Source organism: Hypanus sabinus, chromosome 15, assembly GCF_030144855.1.
Source record: "Hypanus sabinus isolate sHypSab1 chromosome 15, sHypSab1.hap1, whole genome shotgun sequence".
NCBI classification, from domain to species: domain Eukaryota; kingdom Metazoa; phylum Chordata; class Chondrichthyes; order Myliobatiformes; family Dasyatidae; genus Hypanus; species Hypanus sabinus.
The window spans coordinates 44,485,507-44,512,178 of record NC_082720.1 but is presented as its reverse complement, the minus strand read 5'-3'; the positions used below and the strand labels follow the sequence as shown (position 1 = coordinate 44,512,178).

The window sequence follows — 26,672 nt, the reverse complement described above, 5'->3', positions numbered from 1 at the left end:
TATCCTGGTAAATGTTCTCTGCATCCTTCCTAATGATTCCATATCCTTCGGAACTGAACACAATGTTCCAAGTGTGGTCTAACCGGGATTTTACAGAGCTGCAGTATTACCTCACAGCTCTTGATCTCAGTCATCTGACTATTGAAGGCCAACACATCATGTGCAATCATATGCTTTCCTGTGCAGCAACTTTGAGGATCGATGGTGACCAAGGGGGACCAATATTCTTATGGGCATGTTTGTTAGAGCTGTTGGGAAGTGTTTAAACAAACTTGGCAGGGGATTGGGAACCAAAGTGAAGGGATTCAAGATAGGATGGATGGTTAAAAAAACAAAGATAGCATAAAGTCAGACTGGCAGTAAGGGCAGGCAGATGATAGGACAAATTTGCAGCCAGCAGAGTGATTATCAGTGCATTAGGAATGCAGAATCAAAATGGGTAGCAAATAAAGTAATTAAAATATTATATTTCAATGCTCAGAATATAAGAAATGAAGTGGATGATCTTGTTGCACTTTTAAAGATTGTCAGGTATGATGTTGTGGGCATCGCTGAATCATGGCTGAAGGATGATTGCAGTGGGAGCTGAGTGTTGGAGGGATAGGAAGGTAGGCAGAGGGGTAGCATGGCTCTGCTGGTAAAGAATGGCATTAAATCATTAGAAAGATGTGACATAGGATGGGAAGCTGTTGAATCCTTGTGTGTTGAGTTAGGAAACTGCATGGGTAAAAGGACCCTGAAGGTAGTTATATACAGGCCTCCTGTATGTGGACTACAGATTATAATGGAAAATAGAAAATGTATTTCAAAAGGGCAATGTTATGACAGTCATGGGTGATTTTAATATGCAGGTACATTGGGATATCAGGTTGATAATGGATCTGAAGAAAATGAATTTGTTGAATGCCTATGAACTGGCGTTTTAGAGCAGTTTGTCATTGAGCATACTGAGGGATCAGCTATACTGGCTTGGGTGTTATGTAATGAACCCGTGGCGATTAGGGAGCTTAAGATAAAGGGACCCTTAGGAGACAGTGATCACAATATGATTGAGTTCTGTGTGTGTGTGTGTGTGTGTAAAAATAGTTTCAATATGTGATCAAATAAATTGTTGTGATCTTTCATAATCAAATGTCCTGTATACATACACGCCTGGAGGTCGACTGGGGGGGGGGATATGGGGTTGCGGGGGGGGGGGGGTGGGGGGGGACGGGGTGGTGGTGTTACCTCCCTGAAATGAGTTTTGCAGGGTGGAATGTCTGCAAATGTACATGTTGATATTGAAACATACTGAATTAAACTGAACAAATAAATGAGTAGTTAAAACGAACAGTGCAGATGTCAGGGTTTGAACAATTCCACAAATAACATCGGGAAATCAGTTGTGAATTAATTACCATTTATAATAATTTGGATGTCATTTGGAGGATATACAAAAATTGTAATTCATTTCCTTTTTATTTGAACTAAAGTATACAGAAATTTTTATTCCCACGCATAGGTAGCTCCTACATAAATTTCGAAAAGTAATCTGAAACTAAAACAAAAGCTAGAGATTCTCATCTGATAAGACATCAGAGATCAGAGTTCACCTTGCGTGCTACATCTCTCGCGAAAGCGTTTCAGCAAAATAAATAAAAATGCTATTCGATAAAGAATTCAACATTTATTTTAAAAATACAGTGAAAATTATCGAGGTCCACCACCCAAACATTAATGCATGTTCTCCCAACATATGCTGCCAAAACTGACATCTCCCGCCCCCTCATCTTTCTTTCCTATTTCAACAGATATGATGCAAAAGCGCGACCAGCCAGTCTTGTTTACTGAGCATTTTATTGCAGATTCTCCTGTGTACTTTTGCATCAGCTACTCAGACTTCATTTGGATTTTCCTTCTTGCTCGTGACAATGCAAGAACAATATCACCATTGTATGTTTGTGCGTGTGTGACTGCGTGCGTGTCTGTGGCGGTGGTGGGGGTGGGGGGAGGAGGACAGAGGGTATCCCTGTACCTCCGTGAGAGGGCAGTATGAGGCTGACCCTGGCACCAGTTGCGTGGGAGTTCCCCGAGCGGGCGCTCTGCTGCTCCGCCGCAGCTGCGAGCGCGGCGCCTCGTGACGTCCGAGCCCCTCTGGGCGTGCGCGGTGCCGCCGCGGCCGGCCCGAACGCGCGTGGGCGCCTCGTTCCCACGCTTCTCGCGGCGCGTGCACGCCCCGCCGCCGCGCGTGCCCGCCCCGCCGCCGCGCGTGCCCGCCCGCTCGCTCCCTCTGAGCAAGAGCAGCGCTGCCCGGGTGATGCTGTAGCAACTGCAGCCTACCGCACGCTGCACTCGGGACAACGGAGCCAGCCTGAACCCATTGCATTCGCTCATGAAGATGTCCAACAATGACATTAATATATCGTCCACGGAAAGGATGGTAAAATGTGAGTACACGCCAACGTTAAGATGCACCATCGATTAAAAAAACATGAAAACATAGCTAGAGAACAATTTCAGACGATTGAATACATATGTGTTGATGGTGACACCGTTCTGTGGAAGCATTGGGAGCTCATGCAGATCGTTGGGAACCTTTGGATAGAAAAAAAAGCATATAGCATTCCATCTCACTGTCTTGTTTTAAGAGAATCGTTGCAGAAATAATGTTCTAGCCGTTGAATGTTTTTCGTTTGCTAATTAAATTTCATCGCGGTGACAGGTATTGCTTTGGTGTGTGAAGGCTCTAATTCTGTTAGTTACAATTATCCCTATTTTTTGAGCATGGGTGTCGCTCGTTTGCTGTTATTCCAGTCAACCTTCCCACCTATTACCAACTATAATTATTTAGATTTTTCAAAGCAGACTGGCGCTGTCCAAAAGGCTGCTGCTGATCTCCACGCAAGCCACTTGATCAACGCATGCAAAAATAGATTTGGGCTACATATTTTACAATTAACAAGAGCAGTGACCTCGTTTTCTGCTTGTTTTATTTATGATAAAGCCTTCCCTTTATTTTGGTTTCCGCATTTAAAGACACCGCCCGAGTGGAATATGCGTTTTATTGCAGTGGCTTCGCGACAACGTCCATTTCGGAGTGTGTGGGTGATTCCCTCACTTAAAGGTCTCCCCTGGCATTCAGAACATCCACGCAATAGGCGTTACTGCAGATTCCTGTTTATAACTGGATGGGAAGGGGGGGGGGGGAGATTTTGGAAGAACCCGCTTGTTGATGGTACGAATGTTGTACTTGGTTATATCGGAATGAGATAAGGATTGGCAGCGATGAGTGGAACGAGTCGGTGGGATTGGGATTACCTATGTGGCAGTTGTGCATTCCACATTGCTCAGTGTCGGCATGTTTATGGAAACACGAGGCACTGTGGAGTTAATTGAAATCTGATTACCAGAGAAAAAAATCCTTTATACTAGAGGGTAAACGACGTCAGAATGCGATAATCTTTACGTGTCTCGTTAGACGGGTTTGCTGAATATTGGCGCTGGTTCACACCCCCCCCCCCCCACCCCCCATCCCATTTAATGCAATAGCATAACAACTAAGCAGTTACAGTTTAGGACGTGCAGGACTGCATTATTAGGCAAATCGGTTTTAGTATCCTGTTTATCATTATGGGTGTTGTAAAGATAATTTTTCTGGCTGACAAGCCCTCTAGTTTGCACGAAATTGGATTTCCTATGTATTTGCTGTATTCTATTTATTCTTTTCAGGAAGTATGAACTGCTTACTTTTATTGTTTATTGATCGGATTTTTAGTGTGTGTGTAAACAACCACCATTGACTTAGTGAAAATAAGAACCGTTGAACAGCATATAAAATATGAACTGAGTAATCAAGAGCCTATTTTTTTTTCAAAATTTACACATTTGTTTAAGATTTTACATAAAACTATTTTGAACATCCACCTCACATTGGTCAGTTCACCACCTCCACAGTTTAAAATACTGTCTATTCAATTGCTGCACTATAGTTAAGTTGCTTTCAGATGGTAAGTAAAAGTAAAAAATACAAACTTATAAGAGAAAATGTTTAAAAAGACTTTTATGAGCTTGGTGCATGGAGCTTATGAAAATAAAGGGCTAGGAGTAACACTAGGTAATTTCTAAAGTAAGTACATGTTCCGCACAGTATTGTGGGCCGAAGGACCTGTATTGTGCTGTGGGTTTTCTATGTTTCTATGATCTTGCTATGCTAAAAATGCTAGAAAACCATGGATGCACTTTCAAAGTATCATTACTTTTCTAATGAAGGAATCATTTTTCAATGACTTTCCTGTGATGTCATTCGAAGCCAAGACACTTGGACAGCTGTCCTGAAAGGTGCTTGCTGTAATTTGAACAAAAGATGGCAGCTTGGAATCTACCTGTCCCAGCACTTGATTTTTAATGTTGAGTTCACTGAAGTGGGACTTGACCCCAAAGCCTCTGATCTATGATGAACTTGCTTTCAGAAGAGTCATTGCTGAGAACGAGGGTTCTTTGATTGATACTTTATAGTTACCCATGAGGTTCCTTAGTTAGTTACTTAAGTTAAAGCACAATTAAGGCTGTTGCAAATAAGATTGCCAGATTGCTGGTCAGGGAAACATAATTTCTCTCACTTTCACAGCAAGGAGTAGGATGTTGCTTGTGATGTGATGATCAGCTTGCTGTTAGTCTTAAACATGTTGATGTGTCTATTAGCTGACCCAGATCTCGTTGGTCCTGGCTTTTATGCTGCAATACTGTTTTCCGGATGGTAGCGGCTGAAACAGTTTGTGGTTGGGGTGACTCGGATCCCTAATGATCCTTTGGACTCTTTTTTACACAGCTGTCTTTGTAAATGTCCTGAATAGTGAGAAGATTACATCTACAGATGCGCTGGGCTGTCTGCATCACTCTCTACAGAGTCCTGTGATTGAGGGAAGTACAGTTCCCATACCAGGCTGTGACGCAGCCAGTCAGGATGCTCTCAGTTGTGTCCCTGTAGAAAGTCCTTAGGATTTGGGGGCCCACACCAAACTTCTTCAACCATCTGAGGTGAAAGAGGCACTGTTGTGCCTTTTCCACCACACAATCGGTATGTGCAGACCATGAGAGATCCTCAGTGATGTGTATGCCGAGAAACTTAAAGCTGTTCACACTCTCAACCCTAGATCCATTGATGTCAATCGGGGTTAGCTTGTCTCTTATCCTTCTGTAGTCCACAACCAGCTCCTTTGTTTTAGCGACATTGATGGAGAGGTTGTTTTCTTGACACCACTGCGTCAGGGTGATGACTTCTTCTCTGAAGGCTGCCTCATTATTATTTGACATTAGGCCAATCAATGTAGTATCATCAGCAAATTTAATTTGCAGATTGGAGCTGTGGGTAGCGACACAGTCATGGGTATACAGAGAGTAAAGGAGGGGGATTAGGACACAGCCCTGAGGGACACCTGTGTTGAGGGTCAGAGGGGCAGAGGTGAGGTATTTTACAATATCCTGATATTGTAAAATATTGCTTAAATTGCATATCTGCTTTTATTATTGTAAACAAAAAACTCAGATCGTTTCCTTTTCAGCTTGCTAGCTCCTTCTGATTTCACAAACCTGTTCATAAAAATGTATCTGTAAGGATGATAGCCATGTAAGGTAGTCTAATGACTTTTGCAATTAAAGTGTACCTTTGTAATATTCTGTTTGGCCATCTGCAAAGCAAAGAGAATGATTCAAATATGCCAAAGTATCATCCAATATTAAATACAAATTTCATTATCATGTGAAAGATCAGAATTAATTGAAGGTATTTTCATATATGAAAGCATAATGTTTGACAGCTTTGTAAGTTTAATTCATGATATACTTGTATAAATAACATAAGTTATTTGCTATAATAGGTTATTAAAACTTTGCCAAGAAATCTAAAATAATGCTCCAGAGGAATAAATGAAACATTCAGTATATAACACTGCAAAACACACAAAATACTGGAGGAACTCAGCCTACCAGGCAGCATCTATGGAAAAGAGTACAGTTGAGGCCGAGACCCTTCAGCAAGACCCTTCATAAGTCCTGATGAAGGGTCTTGGACTGAAACATCAACTGTACTCTTTTCCATAGATGTACCTGACCTGCTGAGTTCCTCCAGCATTTGTGTGTGTTGCTTGGATTTCCAGCTTCTGCAGATGTTCTCTTGTTTGTGATTGGAGTATATAACACAGAACCATAGTGCACAGTATAGGCCCCTCAGCCCATGGTGCAGCTGTAGGAACCTGGTGTTTTTTTTAGATAGCAGCAATGAAAAAAGTGAATCATGCCGCAAGGAATCAGGAACAGCAAGAAAAAGACAATACTGGAAGAAAAATGAATACAAAATACAATTGTTAAATGAAACAAAACAAAACTAATAACTGACAAGGACAGAAATCCAATAGAGAATGACAAAATGCTGCAAATGGTGTTGATGTACTAGTCGTTAACATTTCAGAGATGGTTTCTTCATCAAGAATTGTTTTGTTAAATGATCCATCCCTGCATCATTAACATATCAGTACATTTTTTCAGCTGTTGTTCGAACCACCACCTCTTTAGACTCTGCCTGAACAGCTGACTAGGTTTTTGTGCTCAGGGTTCTGGTGTGAAGAACCAGGATACATTTTTTTCCAGAACTTAATGAGCATTGTTTGGGACATGTAGGTGAAATACTCTGCCTTGAAATTAGTTATATAATACTACAGTCCAGTGTTAAAGGACTGAAAGTGATTTTCCCTGGATGCATCAGGAGTGAGTGAGATTCGGAGTTAAATAGTGCTGACACAAGTGAGTTGTTTTCAGCAACTCATTCCATCTAACCAGTGATTGCAGTCTGCTGACCCATATTGTTTAATGCTTGCACAGAATATTTTTGGGAGCAACAAGGTTTCATTGATCTAAAGTGCTCTATTCACTCACAATCCAACTTGGTTTATCTTGCGCAGACTGCTTCACAGCCTCATGATTTCTGGGTGCACCTCTGTCTATGGTGGGAAATTGACTTGGATAGCCTCCTTTTAAGTTATTTACTAATTGGCTCTTCCTCTAATCTTTCTTCCTTTATCTGTATCATGATCTCACAAAATTTTGCCACAGCCTCTGATCGTATCACTCTCCCACACCACCAATCACTTTCACCTCTTCCAACAATGTTTTGATCTCCACTCCCTCATCAATCATCAAACTGTCCACAGGAACACTGATAACCATAAATAAACACCTTGTTATTTTTTCCTGAACCTTCAGTATTACTACTGTGTTGTCCATTTAAGCAGCAGGAAAGTGGAACATCTTTGTGTCTTTATCAGCCATGTTAACCGTGGGTCACTCAAGCTACCTTAAATAGTATATCATCTTAAGAGTGGCTGCTCTTAGAGAGCTCTACCCATAGTTGGACATTGTGCTGGTAATTCATGCTTTGTCTGTGACTTCTGAAATAATGCATGGCCAGGGTGTGTATTCACACGATAGGCACAGAACTGCATTGCACACAGCTACCCAGTCATTCCTGATGCAATAATAAGCCCAGGATATTCTGCAGATGCTGGGAGTGCAGAACAACACACACAAAATGCTGGATGTACTCAGCAAGTCAACTGTTCATTCATTTCCATAGATTCCGTCTGACCTGCTGAGTTCCTTCAGCACTTTGTGTGCATTGCCTATGCAATGCCTTCTCGGCATTTATTTCATGCATTGTACATTTCTTGCTTTATTGTTTTGTATCTATACACTTAAAATACAGAATGAAGTTTATTAAAATTGAGTAAAGTCAATACTTTGAATACTTTTTTAGGTTATTAAGAATATCTTTTATCTCATTCATGGGTAACAGTACCACAGTGCTTCTTTCTCAAACATATCTTTATCGTTTGAGCACCATAAACTTGTGTAATTTATTTATCCATCCATCCATGTGTCCATATATTTTTGCTTCCATTTTGTTTAATTTATAAAGGTAGACAGTGACTGCTTATGTTATCAAAAGAAAGGTCTGTGACCCTGCAGATTAAGTTGATGCATTTTTAGTTATCACTCAGTAGCTAATATTGTACAACAAAATGCTGACACTAGTATTCCTTTCATAGAGAAAACCAAAGGTAAGATTCACATAGGCCAAGTTATAAACTCCAGGACAGTCACCTAAAACATAATGTTAACGTAGCAGCAGAAATGAGAAACTGTGAGAGGGAGAAAGTTGAAGAATTGAAAAAAATTACTTTAAATGGAGAACTTACAAAATAGAAAATAAGTTTTTTTAAACTTCTACTAATAATGATATTACATTTTGTGATGTTTTACAAGTTAAATAATGTAATTAATTTATTTGTGAATTATACTGAATTGTTGGTTTGCATTATTTTCTTCATTTTATGTTTTATGTTGACTTAGAATAGTGGTTTTAAAATACCGTGGCACTATATCAAGTATGTTGGCTGGTATTATTAAATATTTGCTCAAATAAGAATGATTACTGTACTGAGGAAATATAAAATTAATTTTTGTCCATGCTCCATTTTAAAAATCCTGGCAAATTATGAAAAGTATCAAACTACTGGAGGAACCTAGCGGGAGTTAACCTAAAACATCAATACCACAGATTTTGCTTCACCATTGAGTTCGTCCAGTAGTTTATTTTTACATCATCTGTAGTCTCTTGTGTCCACATGGTGCTAATTCCATTTCTCTGTTATATTTATGGGGATTTAACCAAAAATAAAATGGTATTCTTTGACAATTAGTTCATCTAAAAATTGAACTATAAATCCTAATTTTGATTGACAGACATAATGCAAAATAAAAACTAGGCTAGGATGAGATTAGAGGAAGTCCTGTTGATAAACTAATACCATTATAATATATAGGCCATATTTCCTGTGGTATTGTAGTAATGTCATGCAGTTCTCTAACATGGATTTGATTTTCAAGTTCCCTTCTTGTGTTGATTTATCATTGTTAGATAGTTGTGTAAGTACATTAACTTTTCCTAGCAAGATTGTATGCATGATAGACCTGTGAAGAAGTTTTGCAGGTTGGGGTATATGTGTGCATGCATGTGTGTGCTTTGTATGCTTAAACTGCAAGGTATCAGCCCCGGTGCTGTGCGTGCTTGTGGAGTGAATCAAAGTGGACACGACATTATAGAGTGCATTATTACTCGTGTTGTGAACATCCACTGAATTATGTCGTGCATAATTTACGAAGTCACACACATAGTGTGAATTCAGCTCAGTTATGCCTGGAGCTCTTAAAGCAGCAATTCATACAAGGGACTGATGCTTGAAGTGGCTTGACTGACTGCCTTTTTAGATTGGATGCTAACCTCATGATGTTAATCAGTGTGTAGTGCTGAGCTGATGCCACTGCTGCAGTTTTGGAGCTTAGTGTCTTTTGACCTCACATAACTGAATATACACTGGGCAGCCGGAAGATTTATCCACCAGTATAATTAAAAGGAACCATCACCACTTCCTTACTGTATGTATACAGGCTGGTCTTCTACATTGTAGCTCCAGTTTAATAATATAGTTTTATACTGAGTGCTCTGCATATTCTGTATAGGCCACTGTCTCTGATGTGAAGGCAATTTCCATCTTCCCTCAATAGCGGATTGGACATGTCCACTCAAATTAGCTCTTCTTGCTAAATGTAAATCACTTAGTCATGCGCAAGAGATGGCAATGTATCAGTGAGTCCTGTGGAGTTAATGAGGAGGATGCAGTTGACTAGCTAACAGTATGCTTCAACTATGTTCACAGTTCAAAGTAAAGTTTATTATCAGAAAACATACATGTCACCACATACAACCCTGAGATTATTTTTCTTGCAGGTATACTCAGCACATCTATAGACTAGTAACTGTAAACAGGATCAGTGAAAGAGCAATAGCATCGAAGACAATAAACAAGAGAAAATCTGCAGATCCGAGCAACACACACAAAATGCTGGAGGAACTAGAAGACAACAAACTGTGGAAACTATGAAATTTAGACTTAAGTATTTAACAATGTGGCATCGATTGAAGTTGGAGTGAAGTATCTGAATTCTAAGTAAAAGAATAAATTTATTGTAGTTGTTGTTAGATGAGAGGTGTAAGGGGGGTGATTTGAGAAGAATCTGAGCCAGTAGTACAGATGGTAAAATATAACACTAGAATATAACATTTACTGAGCTTGAAACACTTGTGAGGTAATTGAATAGACTGTGGGTTTGCATCCGTATTCCTGCTGATTGACTCACAGGATTGAATTCCAGAGTTATCTACTAATCTTGTTTTCAGAGCTTATGTCTGACTGGCTTTGCTAATACAATCCATCTTCTAATTTGTATCTCTTCCACCTGAGGCTTCAGTACAGCACCTAGACATTTTGAAATCCATCTTTCCTATGGTAGCTATTTTTGTTCAGGTATTTCCCTGGTCAGGTTTACAGCATGCAAAACTAAAAGGATCAGATGTACAAGCTTGCTTTAAGTATCCCTGGTTAGATTTAACTGTAGCTAGCCACTCAAGTTATTGGCTTCTGCTGATGCATCCAGGCATTGATGAGTGTTGTTAGTGCTGACTGAATGCTAAAATCATTTAAATGAGCAGTCAGCACAAAGTTAACATGTTGCCTGTGTTGCAATTAACAGTTGCAGTTTGATTATGGAGCACATTGCACTTTTCTGTTTTTGGGAGCTGCGGAAAGTTGTTCTTAATATCGTTAGTGATATGAAGCCATTATTGAAACATTCTGGAGAGTTAACTTTTGGTGCTTGGTTATGGAAAGACCTGAAATGTTAAGTATGAAGAACATGGAAGGTAGTTCCACAAAGAACTGAAGTGAGCATACACCACAAGTACAGTTCAGTCAATGAGATTTCTGCTGCAAATTATTCATTTACAATTTAGTTTTTATTAAAATTATTCAGTAGAATTTGATCTGCTTGCAAATATATTGCTTTTTAATAAAATTACCTACAAGTGAGATATTACACTCTTATTTCATTTTCATAAAATGCTCACCAAATGTAAATCTTTGCTCATTAATCAACTCTATTTTCATATTCTACAAAAATATATATTTTCATAATCCTGCAAAAAATAGTGGATACTGTCAAGTCCATCAACGTTGAAGCCCTTCCCACCACTGAGCACATCTACTCAGAGCACTGTTGCAGGAAAGCAGAATCTCTCTTCAAGGATCCTCACCACCCTGGCCATGCTCCCTTCTCACTGTTGCTATCAGAAAGAAGGTACAGGAACCTCAGGACCCACACCACCAGGTTCACAAACAGTCATTACCCCTCAACCATCAGGCTCTTGAATAAATGAGCATAATTTCATTCAACTTTATCCGCCCCATCATTGAATTGTTCCCTCAACTTATGGACTCACTTTCAAGGGCCTTTCATCTTGTGCTCCTGATATTAATTGCTTGCTTGTTTATTTGTTTGTTTGTTTGTTTATTTATTTATTTATCATTTCTTTGTTTTTGTATTTGCAATATTTGTTGTCTTTTGTACACTGGTTGTTTGTCCTGTTGGGTGTGATCTTTCATTGATTCTATTATGTTTCTTGGATTTTCTGAGTATCCCCACAAGAAAATGAATCTGAGGGTTGTATACGGTAGCATATATGTACAGTACTTTGATAATAAATGTTCTTTGAACTTTGGTATTAAAATACACCTATTTTATTGGATACTCAGAGAATACATTTAGGTAGAAGTATTAAAGGTCAGTCAATTGCAAGTCTTTATAGGCATTCAGAAGTTTTATTTATTTCATCTGAATGATCATATTGGGCTAAATATTACTGGACTGGACCAACTGACTGCTCGGAATCAGAACCTATAGTTTGTCCTCAACTTAGCTTATTAGGTCTTGAAGCACTGGGCCTGAAGATTGGCCTGAGCGGTGGCAGGGTGTTTGGAAGAGCAGTGAGGAATTCAGGCCCCCAAACAAAATGAAAAATTTGTCAGATGGACAACTACGAATTCCACTCTTAAATTTAAAAAAAAACTTTATTTATTAAAAAAAATTACAGGAAAGGAAATTAATACTTATTTTCCCATTAAGTTTGTTGCACCACCAAATTGATGCATACTCTAACAAAGCCACTCATGTGTTTTTCTTTAACGAATGTACCCATGACATGTTTAAGAAGCTGTTAGACTCTGTGTGCAGTGGGGCAGCGGGAGCTCTCTGTGGTCCTTCCTCACAAATATCTTTGCAGTGGTTGCACTGAGTCTTCCCTGCCCTGGCCTTGTGGTTGTCGAAGCTGTCATTGATAGAGTCATTTCCTAATTTGTAAGCACCTCTGCCATCCAAAAACTGCTTAAATCAAAATAAATGATTTGCGAAATTAACACTGATTCATTACAAAAATAGAAAATAATGTGAACTAAATGCATCAAAGTCATAAATGATTGAAAACATTTAACAAAAGTAATTTAAAAGTGTGTGTGTTAGCCACAACCCTACAATCTCAGACTCTACAACAGTTTATTCTACTGTAAATTTTGGTAAATGGCAACAGATTTGAAGTTTACTGTTGTAATCCAATGCAAGACCAAATGTACAAACTTGGGGTCCTGAATCTGGCATTAAGTTTGGGGCTCCTATTTGAAAGCAAAAATGCCAGAGGCCCAGATTTGCTTCTATCTAACTGGAAAATGCTGATCAGAACTGCTCACATTTGCCTGTAAGAACAGAGCCACTATAAATTTTAATCTCTAGTATTGTTCATAAAAATTCAAGCATTCATGCACAACTTTAAAAAATATTGTGCCTTGTAATTCAACACTATTATCTAAATTAAATCTGATGTCATTGCCAATAAAGCTGTTGCTATAGTTGGTAGCAATCTTTATTTATGATCTTGTAAATATTATCCAGTATAACAAATTATAATTAAATCAGGTTGATTTTGTGTCAATATATTTTTCAAGCAAGGAGGATTACAGCAATGAAAGATGAGAATAAAGGCAAGACATTGTTTTTGAAATATACAAACACAAATTGCTTCCCTTTCTTCTGCATGCCAGCCAAACTCTGTTGTGTTTCAAGCGTTTCACAGACCAAACTGTGCTGAACTGACTTATAATAATAATTGTTAGTTGACTCATAGAATTCCTATGGTTTTTCCATTTGAGTTACAATACATTGCTATCCAATTGGGGTAATTACATTTCATATCCTCGTATTAGTGTATTTTGTTAAAGTCTAGTCTGCTCTCAGCATTAATTTATGGAAATAACATTTGAAGTGATGTTCTGTAGCATGGTACGATAGTAATGTATTATGTATACAGTGCCATTAAGTGTAGAAGCTAGAATTCCACACTTTCCTAAACTTCATTATAAACTATGCAGAAATTAAACCAAATAAAGCGATAAACAAGATTAGCGATGTAACAGGAGGTCTGCATTTTTGCATTATCAAGAGTAATTTGAAAGACTCCAATATATTGGGTATTTTTTATTTAATGCTTTAATACAAACCTTTTCTTAAACATTGCTCACTAAACTGAAAGTCTTAAGAAAGGTAACCCATAAAATAAGATTTTGTAGCACTATTTATTTCTGTGCTGTGTGATTAAAATGTGCTTACTATGAATGGAAACTTGATAATTATCTTTTCCAGGTCATTTCACATCACTTCAGAAATCTCAATGGGCATTTTACAGTGATAACCGCGCTTGCATGTCTGATGTGATTCCCATGTCACGGTTGTGTAGAACTATGGGACATCATTCCTTGTGCATTGTAGGGAAAATTAAACTATCATGTTGGACAATACTTAGGTGGAAAAGTCCTCTCAATGAAGTCCTGGACTGGGACCTTATTAATACATTTTAACTTCCTGCACATATTTTTTGTTCTTTGGCATTCCCTCAAGCAACCCTCTAATTGGCTCTTGCTCTCTGAAATATCGCTCTTAACACATCAGTATTTCCTACTCCCTATTCTTTTTTCTGATGGGTCTAGCTCAGGGGTGGGCAAACTTTTTGACTTGTGGGCCACAAAGGGTTCTAAAATTTGACAGGAGCAGATGGATGGAGTGTTTTGGTAATACACCTCATAAGAGAAAATAAAATATCATGGGATATGTAGAAAACATGTGCTTTAATTTCAATTGAAAATGAACAAATGCATTACAACAAAATATCTGTCGTTGAAGTCCCATGGTATTTAGCTATTTATTGAAATGACTTTTAAAACACTGAAAATTAAATGAATAAAATACAGCTTTTTTTAATAGTAACAGTTATTATTTTAAAGCACTGAAAATTCTGTTATCCTTCAAGATATTATCATCATCACTCTCCTCCTGACTGTCTTTATTTCAAAAACGGTAGGAGATGTAGGTCTACTTGTCCTGCTCCTTCTTATTCAATTGTCCCCTGTGCCAAAACTCAACAACGACCAGCACAAGGACAGAACAGTGACAGCGCGCCAGTATGCAGAGCGCGTTATTTGATCTGGAGCACATTTTTTATTTTGAGAACGTACGTGCACCTGTGCACTACTCATGTCCATCACTTAACAGAAATGACATGTAACATGTAAGGCTTATTAAAAAATATATTTTCAAATGCATTTTTTACATAACACAACGAAGAAACTTATTTTTAATTTCAGTGGGAACAGTGTTGTTGGTCTCCCTTTTTAGCCAGCGCATCAAAGTCTGGATTTAGTTTTGTTGTGGCGATTCTTAGGATGGATCTGAGGTGTTGGTGAGTTAACTTGGATCTGTGGCTGGCTTTGTTGATGTTCATGATGCTGAACGCCTGTTCACACAAATAGGTCGAGCCGAACAAAGAGTAAAGCGCAAAAGTGGAGTAATACGCTGCACCTCAACAAAGGTCAATGTATATAGAGTGCGTCATCTATTGGGAAAACGCCAGAATTGCGGGGAAAAAAACGTTAACAAGGTTTACTATTATAATTTCATCAAGTTCCACGGGCCGGATTAAAAAGCTTAACGGGCCGCATATGGCCCGCGGGCCGTAGTTTGCCCATGCCTGGTCTAGCTCCAACCTTGCCAAGTCTCTGATCACTTCACTATAAACCTCCAAACCTGACTGGTCCACATTCCTGGCCAAATGATTTCTCCCAATGCTTTGATGGGGGCCCTGATTTTCACACCTATTCTCAAACTCTTACCTAATTCCTGATCTTTTTCATCATCACAGGTTCCCATCTTGATGCTGCAGTTTGGACTCTAAAGTTACTTTACATTTATGACCTATTCTCCTGTGTCAGCATCTCTTTTGCTGTTGCATTACTGTGAGATTCAAGGCAAGCCTCTCCACCCTCCTTTTTGGGGACAACTGCCGAACTGTCATATCAGTTCTTCTAGACTTCTGCACAGCTTGCAGCATTTGGTGATTCACACTCGTAGTTGCCTCCTTCTGTGCACATCTAACCATTGTTCTCCCTTGACAACAGTTTTCTCACAATGCTCATTATGGATTAGATGAATTTTACATTTGTACAAGGTAAGTGACTCATCGGTTACTTGAGACAGGGTAAAAGATCATTTGTTACAGATGCATTGTAAATGGCTTTCAGCTTTGATTTCCAGGTGATGAAATTGCACTGTGAAGAATTGCACTTCAAAGATGTGAGTTCATATGATTTTGTAGAGCTTCATCAACCTTGTCAAAAATGTAGGCATTTCATTCATTTCTCAAAGATGCAGTGATTTTGACTCAAGTATGCAAGATCTGTATATTGTCAGACAAAATAATTGCAGACCAAAATCATTGTTTGGGTATGGCCTCATAAGTTTTTAAAGCCTAAGCATTGACTTTTAATCTGCCCACTTAGTAGATGGTTAAGTGGAGGTTTTATGCTTCCAATTTCTCACCCCCCCCCCCACCAATTTTTGTGCATTTTCAGCAGGGTGGGGGATTCCAGCTCCATCATGGCAGGGCCACACAACCAGTTAAATGTAAGGAATTCATTATCGGCTTATGATCCCCAACATGATTTTAACTGGTGATCCTGGCATTTACACAGTGCTGAATCACCAGTGCAAGTTGGCATGAGACCAATATGTAATTTTAATTCAGCACTGTTTACCCATGGGCCAGGAGGAGTGGTGCCAGGAAACCTTGGCATGGCCCCTCACAGTATGGTAGCACAGAAAAGATTTCTTATGCTATCAAACTTAAAGGCAGATATTTATCCACGTAAATTAAATTACCGGTAGTTACCATTTTTCAGAATTTAATTTTATTGCTGTAGGATTCTAGAACCCAGTACTGCTCCATGTATCATGAAGTACATAGCAGGTTATGGACTCACAATGTATTAGGAAGATTTAAATGAGCAACACGCATTTGCTTAAGATCATAAACCTGTAGATTCTTTATAAAAACATATAAAGCAGTCTATTCGCTAGCTTAAAAGCAAAACAAAACAATAATTAATTGAAATGCATTTATTGACGTTATTATTTAACTAACTGTTCCAAAATATTCTGTATACATTATGTAAAATATTAAGAATGCCTTAAGTACCTTACTGACGGTTGATGAAATAATTACCCCACATTAAGCCACCTAAGCTGAAGTGCAATCAGTTCCTACTTTGCACTGAATGAAATAATGTCTGCAGCTGGAGTGGCATTGTTACAAGCCTTTTTCAGTATTCTGTGAGGTATAATAGATAATCTTACTTGGGAGTTCTGCATATTATCAGCACCGGCTTTGATGGAAGAACTATAAAGCTCAGGAATGTCTCTTGGGTACGTTGCTTCATTAACAGTTAAAATGGTTGATCAGGTAAACCCCCAAGTGAATATTTCCACAATAATGCAGTCAAAGTTCTTTTTTTCAGTGTCCATAGGAGATTGCTGGAAAATATTGTAAAGGCATGTGAATATTAGGTGTGGACATGAATATGTTTGTGATGCCTCTATTAGTAGCCAATTCTGTTATACAACCAGTAACAACTCAGCAAATGATCTGTGTCTCCAATTACAGCTTCAATTGGGAAGAGCTGTGCTCAAAATTATGAGTGTGTTTTTTTCCAATTAACCATTGTTTGATTACTTTTATCATTGTCTATGCAGACCTTGCTTTGGACAGGCAAACCAACTGTCAAAACTTTTGACATGATCCCTGAATTATTAAACTTTGGATTAAAGCTAACATTTAAGAACATCTTCCTTCCTGCTCACATTTCTCCCACGAGTTCCTCAGCTCATCCACAAAATGTCAAAGATATAGATTGGTAGATGGTCATTTCCAGTGTTATGTAAAAGGGATCAACAGTTGAATTAAAGGAATGCTCATGACATATTTGGTATTTTCTTCTACTGCAGTCAGATGTTTGTTTTGAGCTTTACAGATTTCTTCTGTTTGATCCCCGTAAAACTGGAGTTATTGCAAAACAAAAAACATTGCTTTTTTTTCCACTGTTTCCAGCCCTCCATTAGAAAGTTTTGCTGCAGGTCTGTCAAGATTGGCTACCTTGCTTAACCTCCTGCTGCTGAAATAAGTGCGTTTCATAAGAGGGATCAATCTTGATACCATCTCATCGATTTGGTGTTAATAAGCTTTGACTGAAGATTGATTTGCCCTTTGGTTCTGGTTGTAGAATCTTGCAGAGTCTCATCTAGTAAAATTTGCTGCCTTACTGTTTGCACTTGGATACTGTGGCATATATGGTTGATACAATGGTAGTTACTTTAATGCTGACACCCCTTTTAAGATTGCATCATGTGATTAACATCTCATTAACATGCACTGTAACAACGTTTATGGACTGTTTCATCGGCACTTTGTGAAGAGCCCTTTAAAAGAAACAACATAACCTCTTTTGTGTAGTAAGTGTGTGCAACAGAAGAGATGAAGATCCCACTAGTATATATACCTGATATTTATGAGAAATCGTGATTTCCTTCAGATGCTTGAGAGCAATACAGGTGACTCTTGCATTATGATGATGGTGGTAGTGGGGAGGTGGGGGTAGATGGCGATATGTTCTTTGAAAGTGGGCTGTATCATGATTTTCTGCGTCATCTGCATATGTGTCAAGCAACAGGAGTTGAGAGAAAAAAAAACTTGTGTTGATTTACTTTTTCTCTTTTTCACATAAATTTTGCAAGAGCAAATTTTATTCTGCACCTCAAATTTTGGGCAGGGATTTGTGAATTCTGTAAGGGTGAATCTCTATAGTCCAAGCATGGTTTCAAATATAGAAGTCGTCTGAAGTTCAAATCTATCAAGTCAAGTCAAGCCACTTTTTATTGTCATTTCACCCATAACTGCTGGTACACTACAATATGTGAGTGACTTATAGAAAGATAGGTAAATTAGTGAAGAAATAATATCAACCATAATGAATTCTTATTTATAATATTTGATTGTATTGGGAGACCAGTTTTACTTTCATATTTAGTTGAAAACCGAAGTATATTTTTGGAAGGTATTGTGGCACATGGTTTTATGGCTTCTTTGATTGGCACGGAGTTCTTCAGCAGCTTTATCAACTAGAATTAAAAAGCACAAGGGTAGCAGGGACAAGTTGCCCTGATTCTATTACTCTTCCTTCAACTAGGTCTCAGTTCTGCAATCCCCACCCAAGAACACTGTGGGAGTAGCATCATTTGTAGGGCTTCAGTGGATCAATAGTGTGGCTAATCAATACCTTCACATGGCTGATAAATGCTGGCCTTTCAACCAAAGCCTTCATTCTGAAAACTAAATAAACCAAGGTGGTAAAGTAATGCACTTTATACAACTGCACAGAGTCTGTGGTTGTAACTTTATCAAAGCATTGCTGAAACATGGAGCTCTCAGCCACCTGTTTGAAGAACAAAGACAATAAGGGCATTTGTGCAAATGTGGTTAATACCTACGGGAAGCATATGTAGATGTTAGAACATGTCAACAATCAAGCTGAAAAGCTGATTTTATGTAATTGCTGCATTTTGGAGCTCATTGCTTCAGCCTATGTCCTCTGTTAATCTCATACAGCTGAATACACATTCACCAAAAGGACACACCTCAAATCAGAAAGTTTAAAGTTTAATACAGATCTGTTGTTGGTTAACCTCTTCAGGATGTTTACATTTATTCTGTAAGTGTTTGGAGCTTTCTGCAATTGGTCTCATTTGCAAAGGTCTACACTACAGTGTGTTATGTGTCTGAAGCTGAAGATCTTTTCTCTTCAGACCTTTATCACAAGCAAGTTACTTCAGACGTGAGTGCATTTGAAGACATTATCTCTGATGTGCTGACATATTTGTGAATTTGAGCAGAGACCATCCAGAACTACAAAGAGTGTTGGAGCTTCTCAGCGAGAGGTCATATTTGCTTAGAATAGTTGGAGTTTCAATCTTGAAGCAAGTTGAGCATTGAATTGTTGTTAATGGTCATGATGTTTTATTCAGTGGGCTCCGTCTGGGTTTGCGGTGTTGAAAAGAGTTTACAGGCTGCACCTGACTCTGCAGAATGTTTCTGCCTGCCAAACTAAAAACAAGCAGTCCTAAATTCCTTATACATGGTAACGTATTTACCTACAGCAGGCTCCCAAAGTTACTCCTGAGTAGTGAAAGCCAACCAAAGTCAAGGTCTTCCCAATGCAAATTGCAAGTAATGCCACCAGACATGCTCAGATTAATGAATAATTTGAACCCCCAAACTTCTGCCTGTTAATGGACCTGAATGTTTGAGAATGGCTGATCGTCATAACATTGGAAACAGTTATTAGAAATAAATCATAGAATTAAAAACCTAGAAAAATTATTATAAATTAATAAAAAGTAAATATTAAAAACCATTAAATGCACTTGTAAGTAGGTTTTGCTGTGCAGATGCCATCACCTTTTGCTGACCACATATCCACGCAGGCCACTCCAGTGCTTGTTGCAACAGAGTTGTCATGTACCTGTCACACGAAGTTTGTGTTAGTGACTGTTGTGCAGCTTGATTCCCCAAAGCAGGGGAGTCATCCTGCTAAGAACTTTCCTCCTTTTCCCTTTGTGTCCCTCTCATGACTGTGGATCTGAAACTGTTTGCAAGCTGTAAGATAGAAAAACGAGTCTTGTATGAATGCTAACGGTGTATTGCGATAGTGTAAATTGTAGGCGTGAGTCCTGGTTGATAGAAGTGGTTGGAAGATGAGCAGTTGAAGTATGGTAACTTGGGTAGTTTAATGAGATTGGTGGGATATGGGGTTTCAAGCCAGGTTCTTGATCTTGATCTTATGTGGAGGTCACTAGACATTTTGCATTTCTTCATTTCCTTTCTATAGATCACAGATCTTCTTTTCTCTATTTCCTCCACCAGTGCATCCACTGTTGCATTGTAATTCTTGAAGCATGATGTTCTTGTTATATGTTTAAGTGAAGAATTGTAGTGCACATTAAATTCTGAAAAACTCATGAATGCTTTATAGCCATGGTGCACCTTCCCTTTATTTGTAGCTCCATTGGCAGTTAGCTTTTTGCTTGTATTGGAAGTGATGGCATGTTATGCTTTCTGTTTTGGAGGGTTATTTAATTTAGTCTCTAAAGGCCTATTGTTTTATATACAATCACATCATGATGCACCATCAATAACTCTCTCTGAGACATAAAGGCGAGATATCAGCTTTTATTGACTGGAAGAAGGAACAAGCAGTGGTTGACCACCATACTACATCCTGGAGACAGAGAGGCCGGGTTCAGACCTCAATTGCCTTTATACCGGGGTCTGTGGGAGGAGCCACAGGAGCAGTCAGCAGGGGGCGTGTCCAGACAGGTATATGTAGTTCACCACACATCACTAATATCATTCTTTCCCTGCTGATTTATCTTCGTAGAATGCTGCATTACTGTTAAAGAATTGAACCCCATGAACTGACCAAAGGTTAATGCGGTGTATTCATGCTCTGACTGATAGATTTGATCAGATCACTCATTAAATCTATATGCGAGATGATAGAAATTCACATATTATACATCAGTAACCAGAAGACATTCTCTTACAATTCATATTTAATATGTTGAAAAAGAAACATATATCTTGGATGAACTATCTGAATACATGATGCTTTTGACATTGATATCTAGGTCTTCCAATAGTTGTGTTGGAGAATAAAGCTTGAGAACTGTTGTAAAGACTAAAATAGAAATTAGAGCAGAGTGACTTACACATGGAATGATTGGTCTAGCTAGTAGAAAATGGGACAGAATGTGTTTTAATAGAGGAAGTATATAAAAGTGAGCCCCCATGGGATTGTTTTTATTTTAAGTTCACTACTCATTAAATATCTATTTTCAGCACCACAATCCTGTACAAAGCACACGAGAGAAAATCCTGACTAAGGCCTTGAAATTTTGTGTGTAATATTTAAAATAGTTTTTAAATATATAAAATAGATTTTTTTAAGCTTTTTTATGTAAACCAGATGCAATTGCAGTGGAAACAGTAAAGTGTTTGCAGTTGCTGGAGGATTTGCTCAAATTAAACTGGATGCCAGCTGTGAAGCAAATGTTTGCTTTGACCTGTGAGGGCATAAGCAATTCATTTACCTTTGCCTCTAAATTTTCATCAAAGGAAAATATCTTTGCTGTTGAGATTGGTTGAAAAATGAATTGCTGTCCAGAACCAAATTAACATCTTTGAGGAATTGTTTGTTGTTACAGTTGAAGCCAATAATTTAATTTCAGTTCTTTTTCCTGTTTTGGCTGTGTTTTGTACTTGCATCTTGTTAAGGCATGAATTTGTGGCTTTCATTCTTAATAGGAACCTCGATTTAACATTTTAAAAAATCCCTTCACAATCCAGTGAATCCAGAAGGGGAATGGGTGCTGCAGAAGAGTGCCTCCAACTGTTTTGTTTTGGTCATGATTTCTGTACTCCCATTTTCACCACTGGACTTCCATGTAACCTGTAAAAATAAAGATATTATAGTTCAGCAAACTTTGAAGATGGTACAAAACAAAAACTTTCTAACCATGCATGGAATAGTAAATTTTGCAACCATTACAGAGATTTGATTGAGGGAGGGCCAGGGCAGACAACACAACTTTCCAGTGTATCCATCTTTTAGAAGTGACAGAGAGATGGAGGAGTCCTGTTATTGATCGGGCAGAGTACAGTTGTTACACTCAGGACATACTGGATAGCCCATCCATTGAGGCAATATGGAGGGCACTCAGAAATAAGAAAGATGCTATCACTGTGATGCATTATACTATAGACCTCCAAAAAGCCGATGGAAATCATTTGGGGATATGGGCAGAGAAGTTGCAGGTGGGGTTTAATCCAGGTAAGCATGAGATGTTGAACTTTAGAAAAGAAAAAGTTAAGAGGAAAGTGTACAGTAAGAGACAGGACCATTAGGAGCACTGATGTATAGAAGGAACATGGGGTTCCTTTAAAAGTGATAATGTAAATAGATATGGTGACGAAGAAGGCATGCAGCATGCTTGCCCTTATCAGTCAGGTCACTGAATATAAAAGTCAAAAAAATCTGTTGCTTCTGTATAAAAGTTGGTTTGATATTCTTGGAATTTTGTGTGCAGTTCTGGTTATTAGTCTTTAGGAAGAATGTGGAGGGTGCAGAAGAGGTTCACCTGGATATTGCCTGGATTCGAGAGCATTAGCTATAAGGAAAAGTTGGGCAAACTTATATTATTTCTCTCTGGAGCTTTGAACACTGCTAAGAGACCTGATAGGAGTTTATAAATTTGTGAGAGGCAGAGACAGAGTAGATAGTCAAAGTGTTTTCCACAGAATGGAAATGTCAATTTCTAGAACGCATAGCTTTAAGGTGAGAGGGGAAAGTTTAAAGAAGATGTGTGAGGCAAGTATTTTTTACACAGATGCCTAGAATGCATTACCATGTTGAAGTTGAGGGGTAGGGAACGAGGCATTGGTGGTCAGAAAGCAGATACAATTGTGGTATTTGAGAGGCATTTGGACAGATGCATGGAGGGATTATGGAGTATGTGCATGCAGGTGTGATTATTTTAAATTGGCATCATGCACAGCACAGACATCATGGGTCAAAGGGCCTGTTCCTGTGGTAAACTGTTTTCTATTCTAATTGTATTCAGTGTTTTTAAATATAGGTGACTTCAGGGTTAATGTACATGTTTTCATCAATCTGTGTTTGTAAAGGAATAGGCAGTGAAAGTAGAGTTGGTGAACAGCAAGCTTGAATATATTTGGAAGTTGAGTGTCCCATTGAATCTTGACAACTAAATATAATTGCTAAAAACCCTTGAAGTTAAGTCACAAGGAAGTAGTGGCAAAGTAAGGAGTGAAAAAGAATGATGAATTTCACGAAATGTTAGTAGAGATGAAATGGAGAAAATAACAGGATTAAAAACCGATAGCCAAAGAAATGGAATTCTAAAATTTGTGGCTTTAAAGATTCTTGATGCATTAATTGTGAGTAGCCAGAATTACTTGGTTTCTTAAACGTTTCCAGTGGCTTCGAAAACAGCAAATATATAGCCACTTTACAAGAAAAATATTGATAGAAGCAGCAGACAATTTAATCTAATACTGTAGGTCTGTCTTCACAGCAATGAACTCAAATAACTTTTCAGAATGGTAAGGAACCAAGAGTCCAATGAAATAGGAACTAAAGGAAATTAGTGTTGATGCTGTTAAAGAAACTGAAAATGGAATAATCCCCACGATTGGATAATCCGAGTAATAAAAGAGGCAGTCTTGGAAATAGAGAGTGCATTGGTTGTCATCGACGGAAATTCGATAGATTATGGAGTAATTCCTGTAGACTGAAGGGTGACAAATATAACCTGCTGTTTAAAAACAAAAGTGGGAGAGTGAAAATCATCTAAACAGACCAATTAATGTAACATCATAGTTCGGTGAAATTTTGATCGATCAGAAAGGATGTGATAAAAGGACTCCTAGAAAATATCAGTAAGGTTGTGTAATTTTAATGGACATCGATGAGAAGATAATTGTGTTTGACAAACCTACTAGAGTTTTTATTTTGAGCATGTAACTAATAGAACAGATAATGCAGAACCAGTAGATGAAGTACATTTGGAATTTGGAAAGGCCTTTGATAAAGTCTGTATGAGATGTGAGCAGGCAAAATTAAATCACATGAGATTGTGGACAGTATACTCAATTGAAAATCACTTGATAGACAGGAAATAGGTTAATGGTGCCCAGCAGAGTTCAGTACCTGTCCCTGGGGCTATTCAATATAAATTGGTGTCGATAGGGTTGTAAAAGAAAGCTTTTGGCATATTGGTCTTCATGAATTGAAAAGTATTGAGTACAGGAGAAGAGATGTTATGTTGAAGTTGTATAAGACTTAGGTGAAGCCTACTTTGGAGTATTGTGTGCAATATTGGTCACCTACCTACAGGAAAGATGTAAACAAGGTTGAAAGATTACAAAGAAAATCTACAAGGATGTTGCTGGGTCTGGAGGACTTGAGTTATAAGGAAAGATTGAATAGATTGGGACTTAATTCCTTGGAACATGGAAGACTGATAGGAGATTTGATAGAGGTATATAAAATTATGAGGGGTATATATAGGATAAATGCAAGCAGGCTTTTTTCCAATGAGGTTGGGTGGGATTACACCTGGAGGTCACAGGTTAAGGGTGAAAGATAAAAATTTTAAGGGGAACATGAAGGAAACTTTCACTCAGAGGGTTGTAAGATGTGGAATGAGCTGCCAGTGCAGTTGGTGCATGCAAGCTCGATTTCAATGTTTAAGATAAGTTTAAATAGGTACATGGATGATAGCGATATTGTAGGCTATGGTCCTGGTGCAGATCTATGGGAGTAGGCAGTTTAAATGGTTCAGCACAGACTGGATGAGCTGAAGAGCTGTTTCCGTCTGTCTTTTTCTGACTTGATGACTCTAAATGATAATTGGGAAATGTGAATTTAGAATGAGATTTGGGTGTCCTTGTATACCAGTCACTGAAAGAAAATATACATATAAGCAGGCAGTTAAAAGGACAAGTGGCATGTTGGCATTTACTGCAAGAGGATTTGAGTACAGGTGCAAAATGTCTTACTATAATATTACAGAACCTTAGTGAGACCATGTTTGAGTATTGTGTCCAGTTTTGATCTGCTGCCTAAGAAAAGATATACACCGTGAAACAGATGTGGTTGAATGTCTCCAGAAACATTCCTGGCTGGTGGCACTGTTTTATGATGTTAGGCTTATATTCACCAGTTTTGAAGAACAAGAGGAGATCTCATTGAAAGGATGCAAGGTTCTGACAGGGCTTGACAGGCAAGATGCAGGGAGGTGTGGTTTCATCTCACAGTCTTAGGATATGGATAAGGCACTTTGGAACGGCATGAAGTTCTTCTCTCAGAAGTTTAGTAGATCATGTGGAATTCTCCAGTACCAGCCTTGGAAGCTAAGCTGTTGAAGATATTCAAAAGGAAATTTAATTTTTAAACATAAGAAGCATCAAAGGGTATAGGGAAAGCAATTGACCACCATCAGATTAAATGGTGGAAGTGGCATGGGGGCTAAATAGCTTTCTCCTTCTCCTGTTTTTCTCCTTTCCTCCTTTCAGGCCAGTTGGCTGAAAATCAGTTTTTGGGAAAATGCTTAAGAATGTAATTAAAATGGTAGAGTTAGCATGGTTTTAAGAAATTAAATTCATGTTAGGCAAATTTAGGGGTTTTTGAAGATGTGACTACCATATTAGGAATGAGCATATGGAGGATATTTAGATTTCCAGGACACAATGGATAAGGTGCCATCCAAAACTTTGTTAAGTAATAATAAACACTCATTATTTGCAGTAGTATATAAGACCGCATTATGCTCTGTTTTGTACCTCCAGGACATAAAACAAATCAAAAGAAAAGTATGGAGAGATCAGGAGAATGTGTACGCTTCATTCCTTTGCTTTAATGAGGTGTGCAGATATGGCACGGTGGCGTGATGATGCATGTTGTTCACACATTTTTACATGTAACCAGTAATGAATTATGTAAACAACAAAGAATACTTAATCAAACAATATATTTACAATATTACTCAAATATTACTGAAGTGTTAAATACATAACACTCCTCCCTGTTTAACTATAAACTCCAACTCAATATAGAATGCAAGTCAACTCAAAAGGGGTGGGTGTTACTCTGGCAGATGATACTTGTGATTGTGAAACAAACTCAGGTTCTGGGTCCTCTGAAACAACCTCGGGTTTTGGATCTGTGGTGGTTGTAGGAGTTGTATCTGGGATTGCAGGAAGTGGTTCTAACAACTCTGGATACCTTTCTTCTCTAATAATTGACACTGATCTCCTCAACTGATCAATGTGTCATTTTTCAGATGACATCAGACACAATCTCCACTATGTAGGAGTGTAGTCCATTTCTGTCCTTAATCTCTCCACTTTAAATCACCTCTGTAGTCCCTTGCCAGTACTGCTTGTCCAGGAGTGAAATATCAAACCTCCTTTTTTGAAGAACCCTCAGTTTCTCTCAGCTGTTTGTCTCGCATACACTTTCTGAGATGGGGTTTGAGAAGATCCAAGTGTGAGCATGAGGGACGGCCCAGGAACAAAATGGCTGGTGAGTTGCTGGTTGTGGACTGTGCTGCATTGTGATGTGCCAGGAGGAAATTGGCGAGCTTTTGATTCATGTCAGTAACACGAGAAAATCTGCAGCTGCTGGAAGTCCAAAGCAACACACACAACATGTTGAAGGAACTCAGCAGGTGAAACG

The 26,672-nt window shown here is 38.4% G+C and overlaps 1 protein-coding gene across 1 annotated transcript in view; it reads left to right on the top strand.

The window, feature by feature from the left end:
* Window positions 1-2,311: 2,311 nt before the first annotated feature.
* LOC132405152 (protein phosphatase 3 catalytic subunit alpha-like) overlaps window positions 2,312-26,672 on the top strand; it is a 421,759-nt gene continuing 397,398 nt past the window's right edge. The window contains exon 1 of the mRNA XM_059989854.1: window positions 2,312-2,426. Within this exon, the coding sequence (XP_059845837.1) occupies window positions 2,372-2,426 (55 nt within the window). The 5' untranslated portion in view covers window positions 2,312-2,371. The remainder of the gene's footprint in view (window positions 2,427-26,672) is intronic.